We start from the raw sequence: 22,912 nt of genomic DNA, 5'->3' as shown, positions 1-22,912 counted from the left end.
ATATAATTGAACATAAGCCAATTATTGGCCTACAGTTCACAGCAATACATTCTGCAATTTAATTTGTCAGTCAGTCCAAAATAGATTTTAGATCTTTGAAGCATCTCACTTTGGTTGCATTGCATCATAAGCATACCGTTTTAGGTCGTTTTGTCAAGTTAAAAATAGTTTGAAGGTTAGAAAAACACATCTTGAGATGCTTGGTTCAGATTTGCGCTACATCAAGCTGTGTTTGAATCCAAGAACGAGACTCGTCTTGTGCTGTCTGCTGTTGGTAACTGTTGTTTGTTCTCTATTTAATGTGTGTGTGTTGCCAAAACAGCTGGAGTTTCACTTACTGCCCCCTGAGAAAATAGGTGGTATTTCAAGCTTGAATTGCTCCGATAGGAATATTCCTTATTATGGTCCGGGGACATGATTAATTGCATTATTGTTTTTACGTGTTATTTTTTATATAATTAATTACAGATAATTAACGTGTTGATTTGACAGCCCTATTGTAAATGTACCTTTTCTTGGTCTAGAGCCAATACTTTCCATTGTGGCTTCTGTGCCCCTTATATACACAGATTTTAGCCAAACAGTGACTGTTTTTTGTAGCCTCGTGTACATGCACTTGGAGTTGGCTGTATTTAAGAATATCTCAAAGCAGTTGAAGTGCACATGCATGAATGCATCTGTGTGGGCTCGTGGTCAATACCGTGCACTATGCACAAGATGTAGCAAAATGCAAAAAATGAAGCACACCCTTGCCTTAAGGATGAGAGAGTTGTTTGTAAATGATAATAAAAACTGCATTCCATATTTATTTGGTGTAAGAAATTTAGATAAACATTATAATTGAACTTCAATACAATATACAGTACTTATTGTAATAAGTTAAAAATGAAAACTAGGGATGTTTGGAACAACTAATTTCACATTTAAACATTTAAATTTACATTTTGGTGTCGACTAGTCTAAAATCTAAGAAACCCTCTGAAAACAGTCAAAAAACATTGTGTGTTTATGCGACCCATTTAAAATACTTAATCTATTCCAACAACAGCCAAATCCAACACTAAATTCTGCTGAAAAGGTACATTAATCTGGTACATGTTTGCCTTGCATTATGATTATTGTAAAATAAATGTAGAACATGACACACATTCACTGAATCAACAGGCATATTTATTGAAAACAGTTATATGAATAGTGTAGGACCAATCAAGCAACCTTAATAGCCTGTTCTAAAAGGATTTCACAAATTGAAAGTTACTTAACATATTAAAACACTACGAGACACTTTCTCTACGAGAGAGAAAAAATGTGCCGAAAAGTTGCGTGTATTTCACTACATGCTTTTTAGCCTATGATCTAATATGACATCTGTTCAATTAAGAATGTTAACCAATAACAGCTACGATCTTAAAAAAAACAGGCCTTTGAGAAATGTACAATAAACCTAATGTATTGTTCTAAATGTAAACAGTCCTGCTCGACCTGCTCCGATCGGGATTCGAACTGCCTCCAGTTGGCATTTGAGGCCGGCATGCTAATGAGGAGGCTAAAGGCTACAGCCCCTACTGTCAGTCACTAGTGCGCCTCTTGAGGCCAGGTGAGAGAGGTTTACAAATACCGCACAGCTAACATATACCAGCTGGCACCCGTTACACTCACCCCCTAAACCTCACTCCCATCCGGGTCACGGCACCACTGTAACCGATTCGAGCGGGATTTGAACTGGCGCTGGCCGGCATGGGAGGTGGGCACGCTAACGAGGAGGATAAAGCCTACAGCCCCTGGCGTCAGTTGCAAGTACGCCTCTTGAGGCCAGGGGAGTGAGGTAAGCACGTCACATAAAGATAACGTGCACACAGAATAAAAGATAGTTTAACCAGGTAAGCAGTTGGCACATTGTTGAAAATAGCCTTCTTCATCAGCAGGGAAAATGGAATACCTAGCCAAAAATTTTAATTTTTTGGCTTTAAAATATATGAGATGTTAAAAAAGACATCCTTATCCAATCAATGCCTAAACCTAACCAATAGTGTTTTAAAATGCAGAAATGAAATAAAAAGCACATATTCTGAAGCAACCATGTAATTTAATTTCACTTCTATGAATCGCATCATGTTTCAGCTTGAGGTTATGACTGTAAGTATTATAGATAATAAGTATTTAGCCTATTAAAACATAATCACACATTAAAATCATGATTTAAGTGAATAAGGTTGTGTTCTCACTTGGCAGGTTTGGTTTGATTAAAGCGAACTCTGGTGCGATTGCTCTGATTCTGCGGTTCATTAGAAGAAGTGTGAATGCTGCCATCCGAACCTTGGTGTGCACCAAACAAGCGGACCAAGACCACCTGAATAGTGGGTCTCGGTCCACTTCCAAACAAACTCTGGTCCATGTTGCTTTCATATATCAATCGAACCGCACCAAAGACATCTAAACGGACCAACAAATGTAATTAGCATAATACTGACCTCAAACATATCTGGTTCTTGTCATCATAGGACCTATGTTGCCTATTACAGTTTGGTACAGGCGTCGGAACAGCCATCAGTATTCCTGGCAGCATATCTTCGATTGTGTGTGCAACACATTTTATCAGCTCTTTGTTTGTTCTCAGCTGGTGAAAATACCACCATATATATACATATATAAACCCAACAAATGCATTTAGCCCAGCATCCAGCATTGTTTTGGATGTTCGGCAAGTTCCATCTTCGGCAGAATATACGTCATAAAAGCTGTCCAATCAGGTTGTGACTTTTTCCGGATGCCTTTTGTTTCACATCATTTGGTTCGGTATTAAAAATGCCAGAGTGAACGCTAAGCGAATCGGGTCTAAATGCATAATTTTCTTCTTTTGTCCAGACCAAGAGGACCAAGAGAACACACCCTAAAACACACAGTTGTTGTAGCACCTCTAGTGTTCATTTCACCTGTAAACTGCAGGGAATTGTACCTGGAGACATGTATAACAAATTTAGCAAAAATATATATAGAATCACGTTTTCAGTATGAGACCAGGTTGAAAATGTTTTAACAGTTTAATGGTCGATTCCAGTGTCGACTAGCAGCATCAGTACCGTTTAGTTGACTAGTTTTGCACATCCCTAATGAAAATCTAAGTTCAATAAAGTTTGCATTCATGGACCTTATCTAGTGGTGATGAGCCCTACCGTTGTGATAATGGTTTGTCTCAGCATGGTGTGTGTGTTTGTGTGTTCGTGTATGAGTGTGCACAGGAGTGTGTGCTTACAGGAACGCTGTGCCTCAGTGCAGCGTGACAATGCCGGTTTGTTGTGACACCTCTCACGGTGCAATCTCCAGGAAGGTGTTAAAGATGAGTCGTCGATTCGTGAGTAGCTGTAGCCGAGCTTAGGGAGTCATCGCCGCACCATTTGGTGCATCTCAAATAATGACTGTGTGTGTGTGTTAATGTGAGCGTACACTCATAAAAAAAAATAAATAAAAATTGGGAGAAATCAAGACAGCAAAAGAGGATAAGGAAGAGGTGGAGATTGTGCTGGAATTTGACTCCCACTCTGTAGCGAGGCTTGTCATCAACCTCTTAACCCAGCTATTAATAGAAGCCCCCTCAGTGATCATAACTGGACTAAGATTCACAACTCATTCACTAAACTCACTCTAAACTATTGTTGCTGTTGTCTCTTGACAAGTTTCATGACATGTGACAGTAGCAAAGACGTGAGCAGCTGCTTGAATAGCCAGATAAACTGAACTGAAATGTTTCTGAAGGCAAACTTTGAATGTTGTCTGAATATTTGATTATTTGTTTATAAGTTAAAGGGGTCATGACATGGGTTTTTTTTATTGTATTATTATGTTCCCTTAGGTGCAATTAGAGTATTAATATATTTTTTTTTAAGAAAAACTTTTAAAATCTAGTGATTTATGACCTCTTCCCACCCTGTTTCTCATCCTCTGATTCAAACAGTCTGTTTTGGGGGCGTTTTCCATTTAAGACTTCAGTGTTAACGCCCACTGTTATGATTGGCTAACGTCAGTGCCTATGTATCAATTATTGACGCACCCAGCCAGAACAATATGCAAGTAAACTAAGTAAAAACACTGTGATTATTCATAATGAATGAAATTGCACTTTAAAAAGTAGTTTAAAGTTTAAAATAGATTACTTACAGTTTGCGTCGTCGTTGTTCCCAGAATAGTCGGCACGGACTTATCTTTGAGCAACAGTTTTCTGGCAAAGCCAGCATCATATTGAGATTTGTTCTCAAAACAGTCATCCTTAAAATGTACAGAACAAACGCTTAAGTTAACACTGCCGTGACTGGGACGTCCGCAAAAATAAACTGCATCCATTTTTCCCTGACGTCTGGATCTTTCGGCAGCTTATTCAGAGGTTTTGTTTGACCACAGCCAGGAACATCACATCTGTGTGGCATCGTAATTTTCCTGTGCACAAGTAGTCTCTGTCAGAGCTCGCTGTCCATCGACTGAACACTTGTGAGGCGACGGCGATACTGAAATGAGCGTAGTTGTCTTGCGCTTAAAGCGTAGTTATCTTGTGCTGGAGGCGGTCATATGCAAACGCTGGTACGTCACTTCTAACCGTCACGTCACTTCTAACCATGAATCCAGAACGAGCTGTATTTTGAGCTTATTTAAATAAATGATTCGTTTAGAATGGGGAGGACGTCTTAAAATATTAAACTTGCAGGACGTTTTAATGATACAAAGACCTCTTATATACCAAAAGATCAAGGCAAATTTGGTTTCTCATGTCATGACCCCTTTAAGGTGAACTAAAGCGCTTGTTTGCCATCTCCATTTCTTGAGCTTTGTGGCCTTGCGCACTTCATTTCCATTGGCTGCTCACTGTGACTTCAGATGAAATTTCGTGTTGTGTTGGATTGTTTGCTAGAAAACATGTTTGATATCCTCTGATAAGATTGTGTGAAGGTAAGAAATTGGAGTAGTATCCATTATTTATTCAATTTGGGGGTGAAATGTGACCTGCACATGTTCTTGACAGATTTTCTGAGATTTATTACTGGTAATGGGAGATAATGTGTGACAACCAAGACCCCACACACAGTGAATTTAAGACCTCCTATGGACTCTCCCACCACTGTCTTCATCCCATTTCCGAGATACCATTCTACATTTTATGTTATATTTAGTATATACAGTGTTTAAAATGTACACCCACATGTGTGTCAATGGGACATGAAGAAGTTTTGAGTAATTCCTGGTTCTCTTGTGTCAACTTTCCACATGCAGTATCACCATGACTGTAAGTCACCATAGAACATTTCTCCGGGATCCACCCCTGTTTATTTTACTGGCAAATCCAATCTTGACTCCCTTTGTAATGCCAGCTCTCGTGAAACAAAAGACACTCTGTCAGGTTATCTCCTGCTGGACTCTCTTCCTTTCTCCCTCTCCTCTCTCTCTTTCTCTCCACCTACCATTTTCTCTTTTCATTTTCCTACAGTGGTAATGAGATGTTTCATTATTTGCATTTCACAGCTTTTAATAGCAGAGAATTTAGGCTAAGCCCTGGGTTGTTGGAGAGGGAGAGTCCACTGGAGACACGACAGGCTTCGAGGCCTCTGAGGCAAAGAATAGCCCAGAAATACACTAGGACATAGGGAAAGAGGGAGGGAAATAGTGAGAGAGAGTGAGAGAGAGAGAGGAAGACAAATATCTATATAAGTTAGAAGTTGACAAAAGGAACTTGTGGCAGATAAACATATCATCAGCTGTGCACTTCAAGCCATTTCCCAGGGTTTTTAAGGGTTAACAAATGAACTGCTTTTTGCCTGGCATTAGTATTTTCCACTGTTTCCATCAGTTAGAGAGAATAAAAAAAAGGAGTGGGGAATGGTATAAAGGTAATGTGTAATGTACTGATATCTACTATATTCAAAGATCATACAGGTGAGAAATGAAGCTAGAAAAATGATGTTACTTTCTGAAATGTATGGGTATTTGTCAAAGTTTGAGAGCCAGCAAACTTAGTCCTTTGAGGTGATGATGAACAGAAATATAAACTTTTCAGCTAAGTGTACTAGGTTGTAACTAAAGAGCACAGATAAGGTATTTGTGTAAGTTATGAGTTTCCAAGAGAGAAGAGATGTCTTTTTTTTTTCATTTTAATTTCCAAAGTGCAACCACTGAGGCCAAAAATTATCTAACGATGATCTTACATGAACAAGATCACCATTGAAAATCAACGGGATGAATGGTCCCCTGTCTCTCCGCGAAAGGTCTTAATGAACAGAGTAACTTGGTTGATTTAAATCATTATTTACTGTACGTGGACTAATAATTAAAGCAGTAATTTAGAAATAATTCAATTTATTCTATACATAGATATCAATTTACAATAATTTCCATTTGCCTTACCTTAACAAACATTATTACAATATAAAATACAATACAATATAATGCTTAAAAGATGCTTAAAAGAAACTGGAGTGCAGCTCATATCCACCATTGAAATCTGCTTCTCTGAAGAGCCACACGGTTGCTTACTTTGTGACATTACGGTAATTCAATTTTTTCATCGACATTAATAATCGCGATTACAATATCAAGAGTAATAATCGACAATTATGATTTTTGCTATAATCGTGCAGCACTACCTATCTGTAAATTTTTGCAAAATGATTTCTAAAGGCCAAAGTTTATTTGGCGCATCTGCGCACACAGTATGCTTGATCTTCGCCAGAAGTCAGAAGTTTACATACACTTAGGTTGAAGTCACTAAAACTATAGTTTTGGCAAGTTGTTTAGGACATCTACTTCGTGAATGGAACAAGTAATTTTTCCAACAATTGTTTACTGACAGATTGTTTAACATTTAATTGACTATATCACAATTCCAGTGGGTCAGAAGTTTACATACACTAAGATAAATGTGCCTTTTAAGCAACTTGGAAAATTCCAGAAAATGATGTGAAGCCTTTAGAGAATTAGCCAATTAACTTCTGAATTGGAGGTGTACCTGTGAATGTATTTTAAGGCCTACCTTCAAACTCAGTGCCTCTACTTGATATCGTGGAAAATCAAAAGAAATCAGCCAAGACCTCAGAAAATAAACTATGGACCTCCACAAGTGTGGTTCATCCTTGGGAGCAATTTCCAAATGCCTGAAGGTACCACGTTCACCTGTACAAACAATAGTACACAAGTATAAACACCATGGGACATGCAGCCATCATACCGCTCAGGAACGAGACGCATTTTGTCTCCTTGAGATTAATGTAGTTTGGTGCGAAAAGTGTAAATCAATCCCAGAAAAACAGCAAAGGACCTTGTGAAGATGGAGGAAGAAATAGGTAGACAAGTATCTATATCCACAGTAAAATGAGTCCTATATCAACATAACCTTAAAGGCTGCTCAGCAAGGAAGAAGACAATGCTCCAGAACTGCCATAAATAGGTCAGTTAACAGTTTGCATGTGCACAGGGGGACAAAGATCAAAGATGATGAAACAAAAATTGAACTTTTTGGCCATGATGACCATCAATATGTTTGGACGAAAAAGGGTGAGGATTGCAGGACAAAGAACAACATCCCAACCGTGAAGCATTGGGGTGGCGGCATCATGTTGTGTGGGGGTTTTTCTGCAGGAGGGACTGGTGCACTTCACAAAATAGATGGAATCAAAAGGAAGGAAAATTATGTGGATACATTGAAGCAAAATCTCAAGACATAATCCATGATGTTAAAGCGTGGTTGCAAATGTGTCTTCCAAATGGACAATGACCTCAAGTATACCTCCAAATTTGTGGCAAATTGGCTTAAAGGCAACACAGTCAAGGTATTCGAGTGGCCATCAAAAAGCCCTGACCTCAATCCGATAGAAAATTTGTGGGCAGAACTTCAAAAGTGTGTGCTAGCAAGGAGGCCTAAAAACCTGACTCAAAATTCCAGCAAATTATTGTGAGAAGCTTGTGGAAGGCTACCCAAAAAATTTGACCCAAGTTAAACAATTTAAAGGTAATGCTACCAAATACTAACAAAGTGTATTTAAACTTCTGACCCACTGGGAATGTGATGAAAGAAATAAAAGCTGAAATAAATAAATTTCTCTTCTATTATTCTGACATTTCACATTCCTAACTGGTGATCCTAACTGACGTAAGACAGGGAATGTTTCCTACGATTAAATGTAAGGAATTGTGAAAAACTGAGTTGAAATGTATTAGACACAGGTGTATGTAAACTTATGACTTCAATTGGAGTTCTATGTGGAATGCTTAGCTAATGAGTTAAAATTTTTTCATAGTTCATGCTTCATAAGCTTCCTAGAATGTCCAGCTACATCCAAATTTGTCAAGGATGTGCTAAATTAAAATTTTCATTGAAAAGTAAAGGTAGTAGCAAAAATTCTAATTCTCTTATGGCGATGACTCGGCTCATAAATATGAGCTACGTATAAATTTTATCACGCTGACGCTACATAACATACAAACATACAAAAAATGTATGTTTTGATATACAGGATTTGATTAAAGGAGAAAGTCTGTTTTGCTTTGGTATTGAAATTAGTATTGAGATTGTTGTATTGATAATGACTACTGCATTTCTGGTATCACCTTATTCCCTAACCTTAGATATGGGAATAATGCAACAGCCAATGATGAGCCTCATATGAATGTGCAAAGGACACAAGGACAAAACTTGCCATTAGTGCTGGAAGACCAGAAGCTCACTGAGTTTTAGTGAGCGAGCCCAGGGCAAAGACTCAATGAGAATGTGAAAGTATTAGATGGAACCTGGCAGGACCTGAGATTAGCAGGGAGCACAGAGGGACAAGACCTCCATGTGAACTGGTAAACATTAGAGTCTATCTGTCCCTGTTTCACATCACTCTCAGCCCGGACTCACCTTCACTGCTCCTGAGGAGGTGAAGGAGGACTTGAGAGGGGGAAGGAGAGGAGCTGTTGAGCCGGGTGGAGCTGAGCGGTGGGGTTAAGACTCTCAAAGTCGCTCAGACCCGCTCTTGTCACATTCTAGGTGGTGTGGCAGGTTCTTGTCACCTGGTCCAGCTGGAGACTGGCCTGAAGACAGACCCTGAGACTGCGCTGCTTAGTCTATGCAGAGACACGTTGATCTAATGGATACAATTGTAAAATAAAAAAATAGTGTATAATAATGATTGTTCTCTTACGAGAGGTTCTCTCTTATTGCGTAAGCTAGCTTACGCTACGGGAAAGATTAATCTTTTCTGAGATATTGAAGCCAAAAAATTGTCCTTAATTTTGTATCATTTGTCAATGCAGTGCAGCAACTGCAGACCTTGAGCGGGCTAGCTAGCGAGCTCATTGGTTGCTCTGCGGCAACTGCTGCAGCCTGTAGACGAACTTGGGCGAACTCGAGGCGTCCGCGCGCTTACTGCATCAAAGCCCGCCAAAATGGGCGTGGCTAGAGTGCATATAAGCATAGTTTGTAGGCTGGAACCCTGATTTTCATCTCTTCAGCGAAGCTCTTCGCATCTCTGAACTGAAGGCTGCGTCGCCGTTCGAGGGGCATCTAGCAAGCTTGGACAGCGCTCGAAGAAGCCGGCCGTCTCCGCCACCTTCAGCCATCCTGCGAGCTACGCCATCCGGCGACGTATCCTTTTTTAGAGCAAGCTAGTTCTTAACGAACTTCACAAAAGTGTAACAAGCGTCTTTTTTAAGATGCCTCGCACCACTTGCGCTTCATGCCGCGCCCCTCTCAGTGCCGGAGACTGCCACATCATCTGCGCTCTCTGCCTGGGACTGGGGCATGCAGAGCTCGCCCTCGCTGAAGGCGGATGCAACCTCTGCGAGGAGCTTCCGATGTCGACCCTGCGGGCTCGACTCGAAAGCGCTCAGAACCGAAGCCGCCGCGCCGCCGCCTTCCGTTCCGCCATGCAGGAAAAAGCGCCGCTCCCAAAGGCTGCCAGAACCGGTGATGGAAGCGACTGCCTCGCCGGAGCCTCTCCCTCGAGCATCGCTCTCACCCTCCCCGCCCCCCCGGGACGCGCAGTTGCCGCCCAGCGGCAGCACTGCTGCCATCTCGGAGGACGAGGCAGAGGATAAGGGCTGTTCCATCATGGCTTCGGACAGCGAGGAGTGGTCAGGCTCCCACGCCTCCTCCTCGGCCCAGGAATCCAGCAGGACCAACGCCGGAGTGGAAGGGGAACTAACACGCCTCCTCACACAGGCCATCGACCGCCTCAGGCTCGAGTGGTCACCGCCCCCTGAGCAGGCTCCCAACAGACTCGACGGCTGCTTTCTTCAGAGCCGTCGCCGCGCAACACCCGCGGCCCGGGCCGCTCCCTTCCTGCCGGAACTCCACACTCAAGGGCTACTCCTCCATCCCCCCGGTCGAGGATTCGGTAGCAGCACACCTTTGCCCGCCCTCCACGAGATGGCGGTCTAAGCCAGTGCTCCCGTCTAAGGCATGCAGAGCGACTTCCGCCTATGTTGGCCGCGCCTATTCCGCCGCCGGCCAAGCCGCATCTGCTCTGCACTCCATGGCTGTCTTACAGATCCTCCAAGCGGACCTTCTTCGGGAGTGGGATGAGAAAGGCAGGCACCCAGAGGCTGTTACAGATCTAAGAAGCGCGACGGACCTCGCCCTTTGTGCCACCAAAGCTGCAGCCCAAGCTCTAGGGAAGTGCATGGCCTCGCTGACTGTGACCGAGAGACATATGTGGCTAACGCTAGCCGACATGGGAGAAGCAGAGCGCTCCACGTTCCTCAACGCACCGCTCTCTCCGACCGGTCTCTTCGGTCTGAGTGGCATTGTTGACCGCTTTTCAGAAGTCCAGAAAGCCACCCAAGCCATGAACCTCTTCCTGCCGCGTCGCTCTAGCTCCTCTGCAGGCCGCCCACGTGACCAGCCTCCTGCACGAGCCTCTTCACAGCGCCCAGCTCAACAAAGTCAGACTTCTCAGCGTCGACAGGGCGGCCACCCTCGATCGCGCTCAGACAGCCGCCGCAGACCGCCGCCCCGCGGGCCTCGGTCTAAGGTTGCGCTGAAACCTGAGCAACCGAAGTCCTCCTAGCCTTGTTGAAAAAACGACGGCTCAGTCCCGCCGCGGCCAGACCACCGTCAAAGCTTCGCCCCCTGGTAGTCCCCCTCTCTCAGGCTACTACAGTGGTGGATTCAGCAGCCAACAAGCCGTTGATACTGCCCGCTTGCCTGCACTCAAACGCCGTTTTCACGGCGACCCAAAGAAATCTTGTTAAGAGCAAACATGCCTTATGTGTAGAAAATGTGCCCACAATCCAGTGTTCACCCCTACACACAAGCATTGCACTTCCCGTGTTCCTATCAGAGCCCACTCACATAAAGCGGACACAGCCCGCTCGAGTGTTAGAGTCAATAAACGCGCCCACGAATCCGTGCGTGCGCCCCTTCTCTGGCCGCTCTGTCACACGACCAGCCTTATGTGTAGAAAATGTGCCCACAATCCAGTGTTCACCTCTACACACAAGCATTACACTTCCCGTGTCCCGATCAGAGCCCACTCACATAAAGCGGACACAACCCGCTCGAGTGTTAGAGTCAATAAACGCGCTCACGAATACGTGCGCGCACCCATTCTCTGCCCGCTCTGTCACACGGCCAGCAAACACTTCTCTGTATGTAAGTCCCGTGCCCGTGACTATGCTCGCGCATCACTTAACAGATGTGACTGTTTCCCCATTCACCTCAATCGGGAAGTCACTCACAGAACAGCCTGTCCCTGCTGTCTGCGAGCAGTCATGCATAAGCACAGTAAGCGCGCTTACACATTCTGTTCAGCGCGCTGTGTGCGGCAATCAGGGCGATTTGGCCATTCACCCTCTAGCGTTACGCTTCAAAGTGTGGGAAGCTATCCCAGGGATATCCAAATGGGTGTTAAGCACAATAAAACAGGGCTATTTGCTGCAGTTCGATCGCCGCCCTCCCCGCTTGAGAGCGCGGCTTGAAACTATTGTGAACACGGAAGCAGCCTGCATGCTTCGTTCAGAAATAGCAAACCTTCTGTGCAAAAGGGCCATAGAGAAAGTGCCGCCTTCGCTGAGCGAGTCGGGGTTTTACAGCCGTTATTTTCTTGTTCCCAAGAAAGACGGCGGCCTCAGACCAATATTAGATCTCAGGGGTTTGAACAAGGTGCTTGCAAAAAGACCGTTCAAAATGCTTACAATCAGGAAACTCCTCGCGCATACGCGCCGGGGGGACTGGTTTATCTCTCTCGATCTGAAAGATGCCTACTTTCAGATTCAGGTTGGGGCGCGGCCTACGAACTACGCTTATATGCACTCTAGCCACGCCCATTTTGGCGGGCTTTGATGCAGTAAGCGCGCGGACACCTCTCATTGGACGCGAGTTAGCCAAGTTCGATCTATAGGCTGCAGCAGTTGCCGCAGAGCAACCAATGAGCTCGCTAGCTAGCCCGCTCAAGGTCTGCAGTTGCTGCACTGCGTTGACAAATGATACAAAATTAAGGATAATTTTTTGGCTTCAATATCTCAGAAAAGATGAATCTTTCCCGTAGCGTAAGCTAGCTTACGCAATACTCGTTGTGTTGCAAATATGTATCTTTAAATACAGCTTTTTTTAAGAAAAATTAGTCAGTCAGTTTGTGAGTCTTTTTGAATGATTTATTTTAAAAGAACCACTTAATAAGAGTCATATTCGACTACACTGGATGCGCTGTCTCTTTTGACATACTCATTTGTTTGTTGGATTACACTGGTTGCTATGTCTGTTTTGTTTCACTAAAAAGAATAGGTTCATAAAAGTAATTTGTTTGTGAATCGGAATACACACGCTCTATGTTGTTGTGTTCTGCCCGTGAGAACAAACTAATTTGAAAGATGTACTTGCCATTTTTTTGCAGTATATAATCAATACTCTGATTAATTGCATAATCGCAATATCACCATCGCAATTTACTTATTTTACATGAGCAACAGCTTAATCGCAGCATTGTCTTAATCACATTGCAATCACATTATGCATGTAAATGTAGCCAATGTTACTGTGGCTGAACAGGATGCTCAGACAGAGCCACGGTGCTCACATTTTTGGGGGAAATCAACTTACGAATGGCTGGCATATATTTGACTGCCTGTTAGGCTGGGATATGGATTTAACCAATGTTCCCCTTGCTATTTAACTAGTAATTATATAAAAAAATATTGTGACCAGATAATGTATCATCGCTTGCTTTTATTTACTAATTTGAGGATGAAATAATCAGACTTGAATCCTGCCACAATAAAACATACCTTGTTTAAATATAAACAAGGTATGTTTTATATAAATAAAACATACCCATTTATCCATTTATCCATACCCATTTATCCATATTCCATCCTTTCATTTTTTTGTAACTTTTTAAACCGATTTCATTATTAAGATGAATTATATAATAATTAAGATATTAATAGTTAATGTGCATTTAAATAGTTCAGAATTTTCTTTTTTCATATATATCATATTCATATATTTTTATATACATTATATTTATATTCAAACGTATGTTAACTACTGATCCATCAATCATCATATTTGCTAACATTTTAAAAGTTATAACTATTACAAAGTGTTACCTTCTAGTATTTGTTAATGCTGTGCATCAAATTCAAAACACATTTGTCCTGCTTATTTGCATATGTCTATTTATATTACTACCCTAATAGTTATCAATAGTGAACCTAAATACATCCACCATTTATCTTCAACTCACTCATAGCGATGTTTTTGGTTGGTTTTTATAACCCAACATTCTTTTTAAAAGTATACATTTTTATATCCTTGTGTAACACTCTTTATCATATTTTGTTTATATAAAGTTACATTGTGCTTTCTTTTCTTTTTATGCTTGTTTATGATTCATTTAGATAATCTTGTAATACAATACTCCTTGTTTAGTCAGTTATTCATTTATTCGAGTCAAGTCATTTATTTATTTTTTGTCTCTATCCAGTAAGACCACATTTTAACCACTGTTATGGTGCAGTCAATTAATGATTTAAGTACCAACTGGAAGCCTGTTTTAAGGGTAAAGTGTTGGCCCTTCCCTAATTAATACCAGCTATTTTTATGGCTGAGAACGTAGCACCAGTCCCTATACTTAAATATAGTTTTTGGACAAGTTTATCCCCAGAAGTGAGCTAAATCTGACAAAACTTCCCTTTAGGGACACTTGGGGACATCCTCATTTGGAAAGATGATTCAGAAGTAGCAAATACTGTTTTAAAAATTCTAAAAAAGCTTTTAATTTAGGGTTTGTGTAACAATAGAACAATAAAAGTCTGTGGTATGTTCCCATTTAGATAGATAAGTAATTGCATGAGTGTTTGTGTGTTCTTGGCCAGAGGAACCCAGTCACTCCAGATCTTAGAGTGTGACAGAAACTGTAAGCAGTGGTAGCAGTTAACACTCTATCCTCAGAGACTTAGCAGACTTTGCCCAACACTCCCCTCCATTCTTTGCACATCTCTTCAATCCAATCTCATTACAGGCCTAACCCTAACTTTAACCCCACTACTACCACTGTTACACCCTCTATTTTTCTGCTAACAAAAGCCATGCTGTGGTTAAGATAACCAGGGAAGATTCTACAGTATGTGGCCTAGGCCAAGGTCTGCCACTGACTAGGAGGAAGGATAATACTTAATGTGACCAACCATTATAGCAATGGCTGTTGCGTTAACTTTTTTGTTAACTCAATAACTGTGATATTGCCTACGGTGGTGTATATGGTACAACGTCATGATGTTATATTTGTGGTGCTGAAACATTGAGGGATAGTGCTTTTCAAACTTTTTTAAAGCAATTGCTTCCAATCATCCGTAATCATTCATAGAACTATGTCAGTTGCTGTATTTATATGTCAGGATTGTTTCCCTAAGTTTGAATGCAGTCAACATACTTCACTTAAAGCCACCATTCACATTTTGAAAGCAGGAAACTCCTTTTTTTTTTCTTAGTCAATATGAAAATGAAATTTGGCCTATTAACTTTCTTAATACAAATACCAGGTCTTATTGTGAACTGTCCACGAAAATGATTGTTTTCGTAATAAAAACTCGCTCTATCTCTGAAACAACTTTCGTTTTCATCTGACGTCATCCAGCCCTCTTATTTTTAAACTCCTCCTTTCCAACCACCTGACATATTGAGACCATTCAGGGGCATTTCTAGGACTTGACGATGTTTGTGGCTTAGCCCAGCCCCATTAAAGTGGGTGTGGCTTTAGGTGACACTCCCTCCTCCCCCATCTTTTTTTACATTACATTTACATTACATTTATGTATTTGGCTGACACTTTTATCCAAAGCGACTTACAGTGCACTTATTACAGGGACAATCCCCTGGAGCAACCTGGAGTTAAGTGCCTTGCTCAAGGACACAATGGTGGTGGCCGTGGGGATCGAACCAGCGACCTTCTGATTAACAGTTATGTGCTTTAAAATGTAAAAAATGTTACATTTTAAAGTGAAATAATTCCATTTGGTGCACTTTGAGAGCAAAATTAAGTGGCTAGTGTTGTGCTCTTGTAAACAGTTTTGTGCTCTTAAAGCTGCAGTAGGCAACTTTGAAATAAATTGAATTGTAAGAAACAGCACCCCCAATTCTTCCCCATATACATGATGCTCTTCACCCCCAGCCATGGTTTAATTGACAGAGCCATGGCCTGCCTCGCCAAAAGTGATTGGCTACAATTTGCTGGATTGACAATACCTGACCCACATTTTTCACTCAGAGCTGGAGTCTGTGGTGCTAACTAATCTCTCACAGGGCCTCATTTAACTTAGACACCATGTCTCTTCCTCATCTGAGGTTTGACATCTATTAAAATATTTTTGTATGCTCATTCTGAAAAGCAGGGATGTCAGTTTCAGCTTTTTATCTTTTAATGTTACCTCAGACTGCTAACGGTAGCTAGCTAGTGAAGCCATAAGCAGTGTAACGTTATGCCAATTAACCTAGTAACGTTATTGTTAATTTACGGTAATCATCATGAGTTTAACTTCGGCAGAAATATAATCTGTTTGCTCTTGTACACTGATGATGATAGATTGTGTGTGGAGTAGTGTATAAATGCAGTGGATACATTGAATGTTAGTTAACGTTAATTACCTCAAAGATTACCTTCTCAACCAAATAACGTTAGACTGATCCAGGAATACTCCAGTGCAGATATGTGATATGTGTGAGCACGTGAGTTTACAGCAGCGGGTGAGGAGCTGACTGGTGCGCAAGAGAGAGCGCAAAACACAACCTTTTTATTTTATGTTATTATGAGACTGAGAAGTGCAAAAATATTTTAGATGACAAGTGTAAAAAAATGTTTGGTTCATTATGAGACCGTGGCGGGGCAAATGAGACTGTGGCGGGCTGCCAGAGTCTAGTCAATTAATGGGAAACACTGAAGTACATGTGTTGTTCATTGGAAATTTCAATGTGTACCTCAAAAATGGCTAATTTCCTGATTTATCATTAAACAGTAAAACTATTCATTTTGGTGTAACATATTTGATGCCCTGAGTGTATCTTCATTTATTATTTATATTATTTTGAATGGCCATGGAAAATGAAGCAATGTGATCATTTTACCTGGTCACAAAAAGTAGTCTGTTAATTTACCTGATGAACTTTCACCTTTTGTTGACACTTTATGCATCGCAGTGCTAATGTGTGCTTCTAAATCACTTGCACCTTTATTAGCAACTGACACATAAGTGCCAACTTTACATGCTTCCCATGGATCTCGACCTGGATGAGAGGATGGGCATTATTTGTGCAACTCATCTGTAAATTTGCACTTTCGTTTGGGCATTGTTTCCACTCAGCTGTCATTTGCTGCTACTGTCAAGCAACTGTTTGAGGCCAAACACAACAACACTTTGCTGAGAGATTGACAGGCAGGAAGTTGGCCAATATTTGACTCTTATAATCGACCAATAGGTGTGTGAGAATGCGGGACTTACAAAGAGGGGTTAAAGCAATGCAAATGTGCATGCACACACACACACACACACAATGAAATATTAGACCAGATGCACATCATAATGCAACTAAAGCCGTATCCTGGAAATTTTCGCAAATGTAGAAATCCCGGCTGGATGCTTTTTCAAGGTCCGAAAAAGAGGACTTGTCTAGGAAAAAGAGGACGTATGGTTTTCCTACATTTGGACATCCTTGACCAAGCCCACAAGTTTAAAAACATTAAGCTAAACATGTAGGTAACATCATTAAATCCTCACCATTACTCTTCTTTTCAATAAAGTCCAAAAGGCTGCGTTGCTTTTTTTCTTGACTTTAATTTTTCCTCCAGAGTGACACTCTTGAGTCACTCAAGTTGCCTCTTTCTAGTAGCGGGAGGCGGAGGGGGAGGGTGTCACGTCACGTGAACTTCAATCAAAATGTAGCAATATTTTGCGAGTAGCCTTCGTTCCTCGAAGACCTGCGTGACTAGATTATTGCATATTCATACAGAAATATGTTTGTTGTTGTTGTTGAGCTGCACCTAAACTTGTGTTGTCTACATTTAAAATTACATTTGGGGCTACAGTCAAAATATTCGGGGCTGAAGCCCTGGAAAAATGACCTGGCGACGCAGATGAATTTTTTTTTAAATTGGTTTCAGTCAGAAATGCATCACATTACATAAATAAAATGGGTTGCACTATTTCATGTGAACTTTATAATTTGATTGTAATGGTTAGGGGTGGGCGATATACTGGTAGACATGATAAACCGGTAGAAAGGGTGGAGTGGCTGAGGACCAGGAGACGCATGTCCAGGGGCCGGCTAGTAAGTTTTTCCTTTCTCTCTGTCTCTCTCTCTCTCTCTGTGTGTGTCTCTCCCGCTTGCCCTTTCCCTCTCCCCAAGTTCCCAGGAGGCTTGAGTCAGCTAATCATCAGGAAAGAGATTTTTATGTTGAGTTTATGTCATTGAAATTTATGTTTACTGTTCTGCTGGTTCCCACCTCCTCCTTGCCCATTCCTTACCCGTTACACCATGTTACTCAGCCGGCCAATAAAAAGATGTTAATATTCATTGTTAGTTGCACTTTTGAAGTAGTTGGTAATATTGAAATTAAAAGGACTGACTAATTTTTGGTGTTTTTGGGGTGAGAGGTAAAGTCCTCAAAGGAAAAGGAAAATAATGAACTTAAATACAGAAACAGACAACTCTCTGGAATTACTGGAATCATTCTCTTAAAATTGAAATTCTGTCTTTATTTCCAGCTGAAAAGAAAAAATCTTAAACCAATCTTTTTTGGTTTTCAACTTTCTTATAAGTTGGGCTGCATTTCCCAAAAACATTGTAAACTTAAGGGAATATTGTGGGTTCAGTACAAGTTTAGCTCAATGAACATTATTTGTGGGGTAATATTGATTTCCCCCCAAAACAAAAAGTTTGACTTGCTCCACTTTTTCTTTAATAAAAGCTAAATCTGGGTTACTGTGAGACACTTACAATAGAAGTGAATGGGACCAATCCATAAATGTTAAAATACTCACTGTTTCAAAAGTATAGCCACAAGACAACTTTGTTACCATGACAATATAATATCAATGCTAAAACCCTAAAACAACTGTAAAAATATGATTTAATCAACTTTAAATTTCAATTAATACATGAGTTTTAACAGAAGAATTAATGCAAATGCTTTTATAAAATTATAAGCTTCACATTTCTGTTTAAGCCCTACAAAAATGGGCCCCATTCACTTCCATTGTAAGTGCCTCACTGTAACCTCGATGTTTTGCTTTTTTTCATGAAAAGGAGGGACAAGACGAAATACATTTTTGTGGTAATCAACATTATGCCACAAATGCTGTCTATTGAGCTGAACTTTTATCGAACCCGGAACATTCCTTTAAGTTGATCATAGAGATCTTTGGCGCCAAAGGTTTCTACAATCTACTTAGGCTAATGATGCTTTTGGGAAATGCAGCCCTGGTTTGCTGGTCTATCTTGGCTGGTTTACATATCTTTTAGCCTGACAAAGCTGGTGTTTAGCTGGTCAGCCAGCTGCTCTCCCAACCAAAACCATCTAAAACCAGCAAAATAGGCCAGCTTGAACAGGCCGAGGTACCACCTAAAACTGTCAAACCATCTTGGGCTGACCAGGGTCTGAAGACTTCTAAAGCCTTTGTGTGAGGAAAAGTGTTCCACAAAAGAAAGAACGTGTAAATCATGACAGAATTTTTTCTCTTTAAATTGCCTTTAAATTCTTTTGTTGTTCCCTAGAATGAGTCTCTTTTTACTTCATAGTAGGAAATGACAGCTTCATGGGCAACGAATAAAAAAAAGCCTAAAGCTAAGCTGTTGAAGGCTAACTTAAAACTATTAAAAAGAAAAAAATCACTTGTCAACGCCAGTCTCTTCGCCTTTCAGTCTTCCCAGTAAGGTGTATTTGTACAAGTGGACATAGGAGAGGCAGAAGATTGATTTGATCTTACATGCCATCAGGTTGAGAGGAAATTTTCTAAACATGACCTGAAGTGTGCCGGCCCTGCAGCAAACGCTGCTGTCACTATAGCGAACGGGAGCTGTCACATTGTAGTCGGCCCGATGCAAGCTGACAGGCTGAACGCTCACAAAACAAATCATGGCCCCATTGGGTAACATTCCACGTCCCTGCGATTCAGCCCCCACCAGGACAGCTAATGTACTGCTCACAGAGGATGCTAGTGATGAAGTGTATTGGAGGTGTCGGTGTGTGTATGTGAATATATGTATGAATAGTTGAATGTTCATGAAGTATGAAGTAACATCTCATCATGGAAATCATGGTTTGGATCTTAATGAAAGATGCTACACAGGGACACAGTCTCGTGAATATTAGTCTATGGGTGAATCTCACGAAGGAATGTCCAGGAATGTTTTGCACTGAAAAAATGAATGAATGAATGAATGAATTAATTAATTTTGAAGTACTGTTTTTTCAGTGCTAGTTTTTACCGTTTTCAATATCTTTTCATTTTGGGGTCAAATTTAACACAGACATTTGTTGAGAGTTTTGGTGAAACTCTTCCAGATGCTTTACCTCTCTTAACAGGTGTGTGTGTGTGTGTGTGTGTGGTTTCTCTTTCCTCTCTCAAGAACAATGCCATTCCATGTGCAACCCTTTAATCATTATGTTTTTCTCTTTTCGCTTTATTAGCTGCCAAATAAAATCAGCCAGCGAGTGTGTAAAGGACTTTAACACAATCATCGCCTCTCCTCTTCTCACTTTTCTCTGTTTCATTGTTAAATGGCTTCATTTAATTACCATTTTGTGAGTTAGTTGAATAATAAAGGGGAAAATGGAGCTGCCAAACAGATAATTCATTTTTAGCGAGGAAAGGTGATGGCTGTAGCCCAGAAGAGAGTCAGCCTCAAGCCACAAGAGCTGGCCAAAGCATGTCACCTGGTTCATAGTGGAATTTTACTGACATTTAGTGCTTAATTGACTTTTTATGGAGCTAAAAGACCTCCGTAATAACAACTCAAAGCTATGGTCAATTTCTTTTGTCAGGTTTTACTTTAGTAGGTGTCATTTCGGAAGGTACTTTTTGGTGATACGTGAAAATGTATCTAGTTTTTGATGCTGCGCCTCATGAAAATGCAATTCTTCAAGGTTTCTACAAAATGCATAAGTGGTTACCAGCAGTGTCAGTCACTGTCAATTGTCACATTAAACATCTTAAAGTTGTTTGACACAATAGATTGCCAACCATACAATGAAATAGTTCCTGATTGCCAGGCCCACAGAATTTGTGGCCTCAAAATTGACTGCAGACATTCACAAAGTTCTACATGTTAAATATTTTGGCTAATTTGAAAATGCTTTCAGCTACAATGTATAAATCCATCCCTGATGAAAAATCCATCTTAAACCAGTCTAGAATAGAGTTCGCATTGCACAATTTTGACCATGACACTCCTCAGACTGCAAAATAATTTTGCAGTCTGAGAACTCCTGGGATCATCAAAAAAGTTTCTTGTCATGCAAAATCTGCATTCTTTGTTTGCTTAGTGAGACATGTTCACAGATGACAATTAATTGCTTTTTTTGATGAATCTTCACCTCTGACAGACAAAGTTCTGTGCAATGTGACTGCTCCTACAATGACCAAATGAGATAAAACACCCACTCAATACTGTCAGTTAGGACAACTGGGACTAAAGTCTTGGCTACAATGTGTATTGTACATTCTAACATAATGGTGTACACACATAAAGATCTGAATGGGATCATATCGCGTCAGGCTGGGAGACCAGCTGAGCACCAGAGTGGCCAAGATTGAAGACAAGCTAGACCAGCTTAAACCAGTTAACACCAGCAAACCTCCTTAGACTGGTTTAAGATGGTCTTTTCAGTATGGCCTACTCTTTCAGTCCAGTTCTTTATAATTCAGTTTCTGCAGAAATATATCGTCTACTTCCTTCCTCTACGGCAACTGCACTAATCAGATTTATTTTGTTGTATGTTTTTCTTCCAGACTCTGTTCAGGAGAAGCAGCCAACCATTAATCCAATGAATAACCGGAAGGAAGACATGGAGATCACGTCACACTACCGGCAGCTCCTTCGTGAGCTGAATGAGCAGCGGCAGCACGGAATCCTGTGCGACGTGTGTGTGATTGTGGAGGGCAAGATCTTCAAAGCACACAAGAATGTGTTATTGGGCAGCAGCCGCTACTTCAAGACACTTTACTGTCAGGTGAAAAAAGGCACAGAGCAACAGGCCACAATCACACACCTGGACATAGTCACCGCTCAAGGCTTCAAAACGATCCTTGATTTCATGTACTCTGCACACTTGGCGCTTACGAGCAAGAATGTAATTGAGGTGATGTCGGCTGCGAGCTACCTGCAGATGACCGATATTGTCCAGGCATGTCACGGCTTCATCAAAGCAGCGCTAGACATCAGTATTCGGTCTGAGCTTGTGGACGAACTAGCGGATATTGATATGGGAAATGTAGTGAGTTCTATTGGAGTTGGGGCTGGGCCCGGTGTGGTTGGAGCCTCGGAGGCATTGGCGTCTATGATCTCTGGTCGTAGCTCTTCGCCATGGTTGGCCAGGCGCACTAGCCCGGCAAACTCATCTGGAGATTCAGCCATCGCCAGCTGCCATGAAGGCAGCAGCAGCTATGGCAAAGAGGACCAGGAACCCAAAAGCCATGAGAGCCAAGAGGATGCTTGTTTGCAGCCCTTGTGGTCTACTGATTACCGTTCTGTCCAGGTCAAAGAGGAGCAGGTCTCCCCCTCCAATCTGCAAGATGGGGCTGGCCGAGGTTTACAAGGAATGCCTGGAGAGCAGGGTGGCAGAGGGGATGGGGGCTGGCAACACCCTGGCTCAGGCCGCAGGAAGAATCGTAAAAACAAGGACACAGTCAGGCACATAACCCAACAGAATGAAGGGGACAGTCGGACAGCATCGCCGCTACCTTCAATGCTTTCCACTTCTGGCTGGAGCTACAACAATCAGGATATTCCAGGTAAGACCGCTGCTGGAGAGTTGCAGTTGTTTAAGTTGAGAGTGGCTGCTTTTTTACTATTATTTGTGATTGCTTAAACAATCTATCAGTACTACTATTGCTCATACTTAACAAACACCTAAACACCCAGAATACCCTATCAACGACATACTCGTACAACAGCAGTGTATTAACAACCACAGGCAAGCATATTCTTTAGTTGTGTTTTATAAGTGTTATAATGTTTAATAATTTCCAGTTTCAAGTTTTTTGTCATTATAAATGTAATTTTGACAGGTCTGCAGTGCAAATTCTATACTATGTGGCTGGTATTATTTCTGGGTTGTGCATTTCAATTCACAAAGTTTATACTCATGTCCACTTTAGTCACATCTGTATTGTGAGTTCTTTTTCCGATCTAAAGTGGAAGAAAGCTTGTTTATACTGAACATTTTCTGATGTCTGGACT

The 22,912-nt window shown here is 41.3% G+C and overlaps 1 protein-coding gene across 4 annotated transcripts in view; it reads left to right on the top strand.

Moving 5' to 3' along the window:
• The window catches only part of LOC127628383 (zinc finger and BTB domain-containing protein 46-like), a 164,533-nt gene that overhangs the window by 57,110 nt on the left and 84,511 nt on the right, over positions 1-22,912 (top strand). For all 4 annotated transcript variants that reach the window (XM_052105103.1, XM_052105102.1, XM_052105100.1 and 1 more), the window contains one exon: positions 21,463-22,464. In XM_052105103.1, coding sequence (XP_051961063.1) covers positions 21,463-22,464 — 1,002 coding nt within the window. The remainder of the gene's footprint in view (positions 1-21,462; positions 22,465-22,912) is intronic.

The sequence above is a fragment of the Xyrauchen texanus genome, chromosome 35 (assembly GCF_025860055.1).
Source record: "Xyrauchen texanus isolate HMW12.3.18 chromosome 35, RBS_HiC_50CHRs, whole genome shotgun sequence".
NCBI classification, from domain to species: domain Eukaryota; kingdom Metazoa; phylum Chordata; class Actinopteri; order Cypriniformes; family Catostomidae; genus Xyrauchen; species Xyrauchen texanus.
The sequence above is the reverse complement of the archived record's forward strand: the minus strand, read 5'-3'. Positions and strand labels throughout refer to the sequence as shown.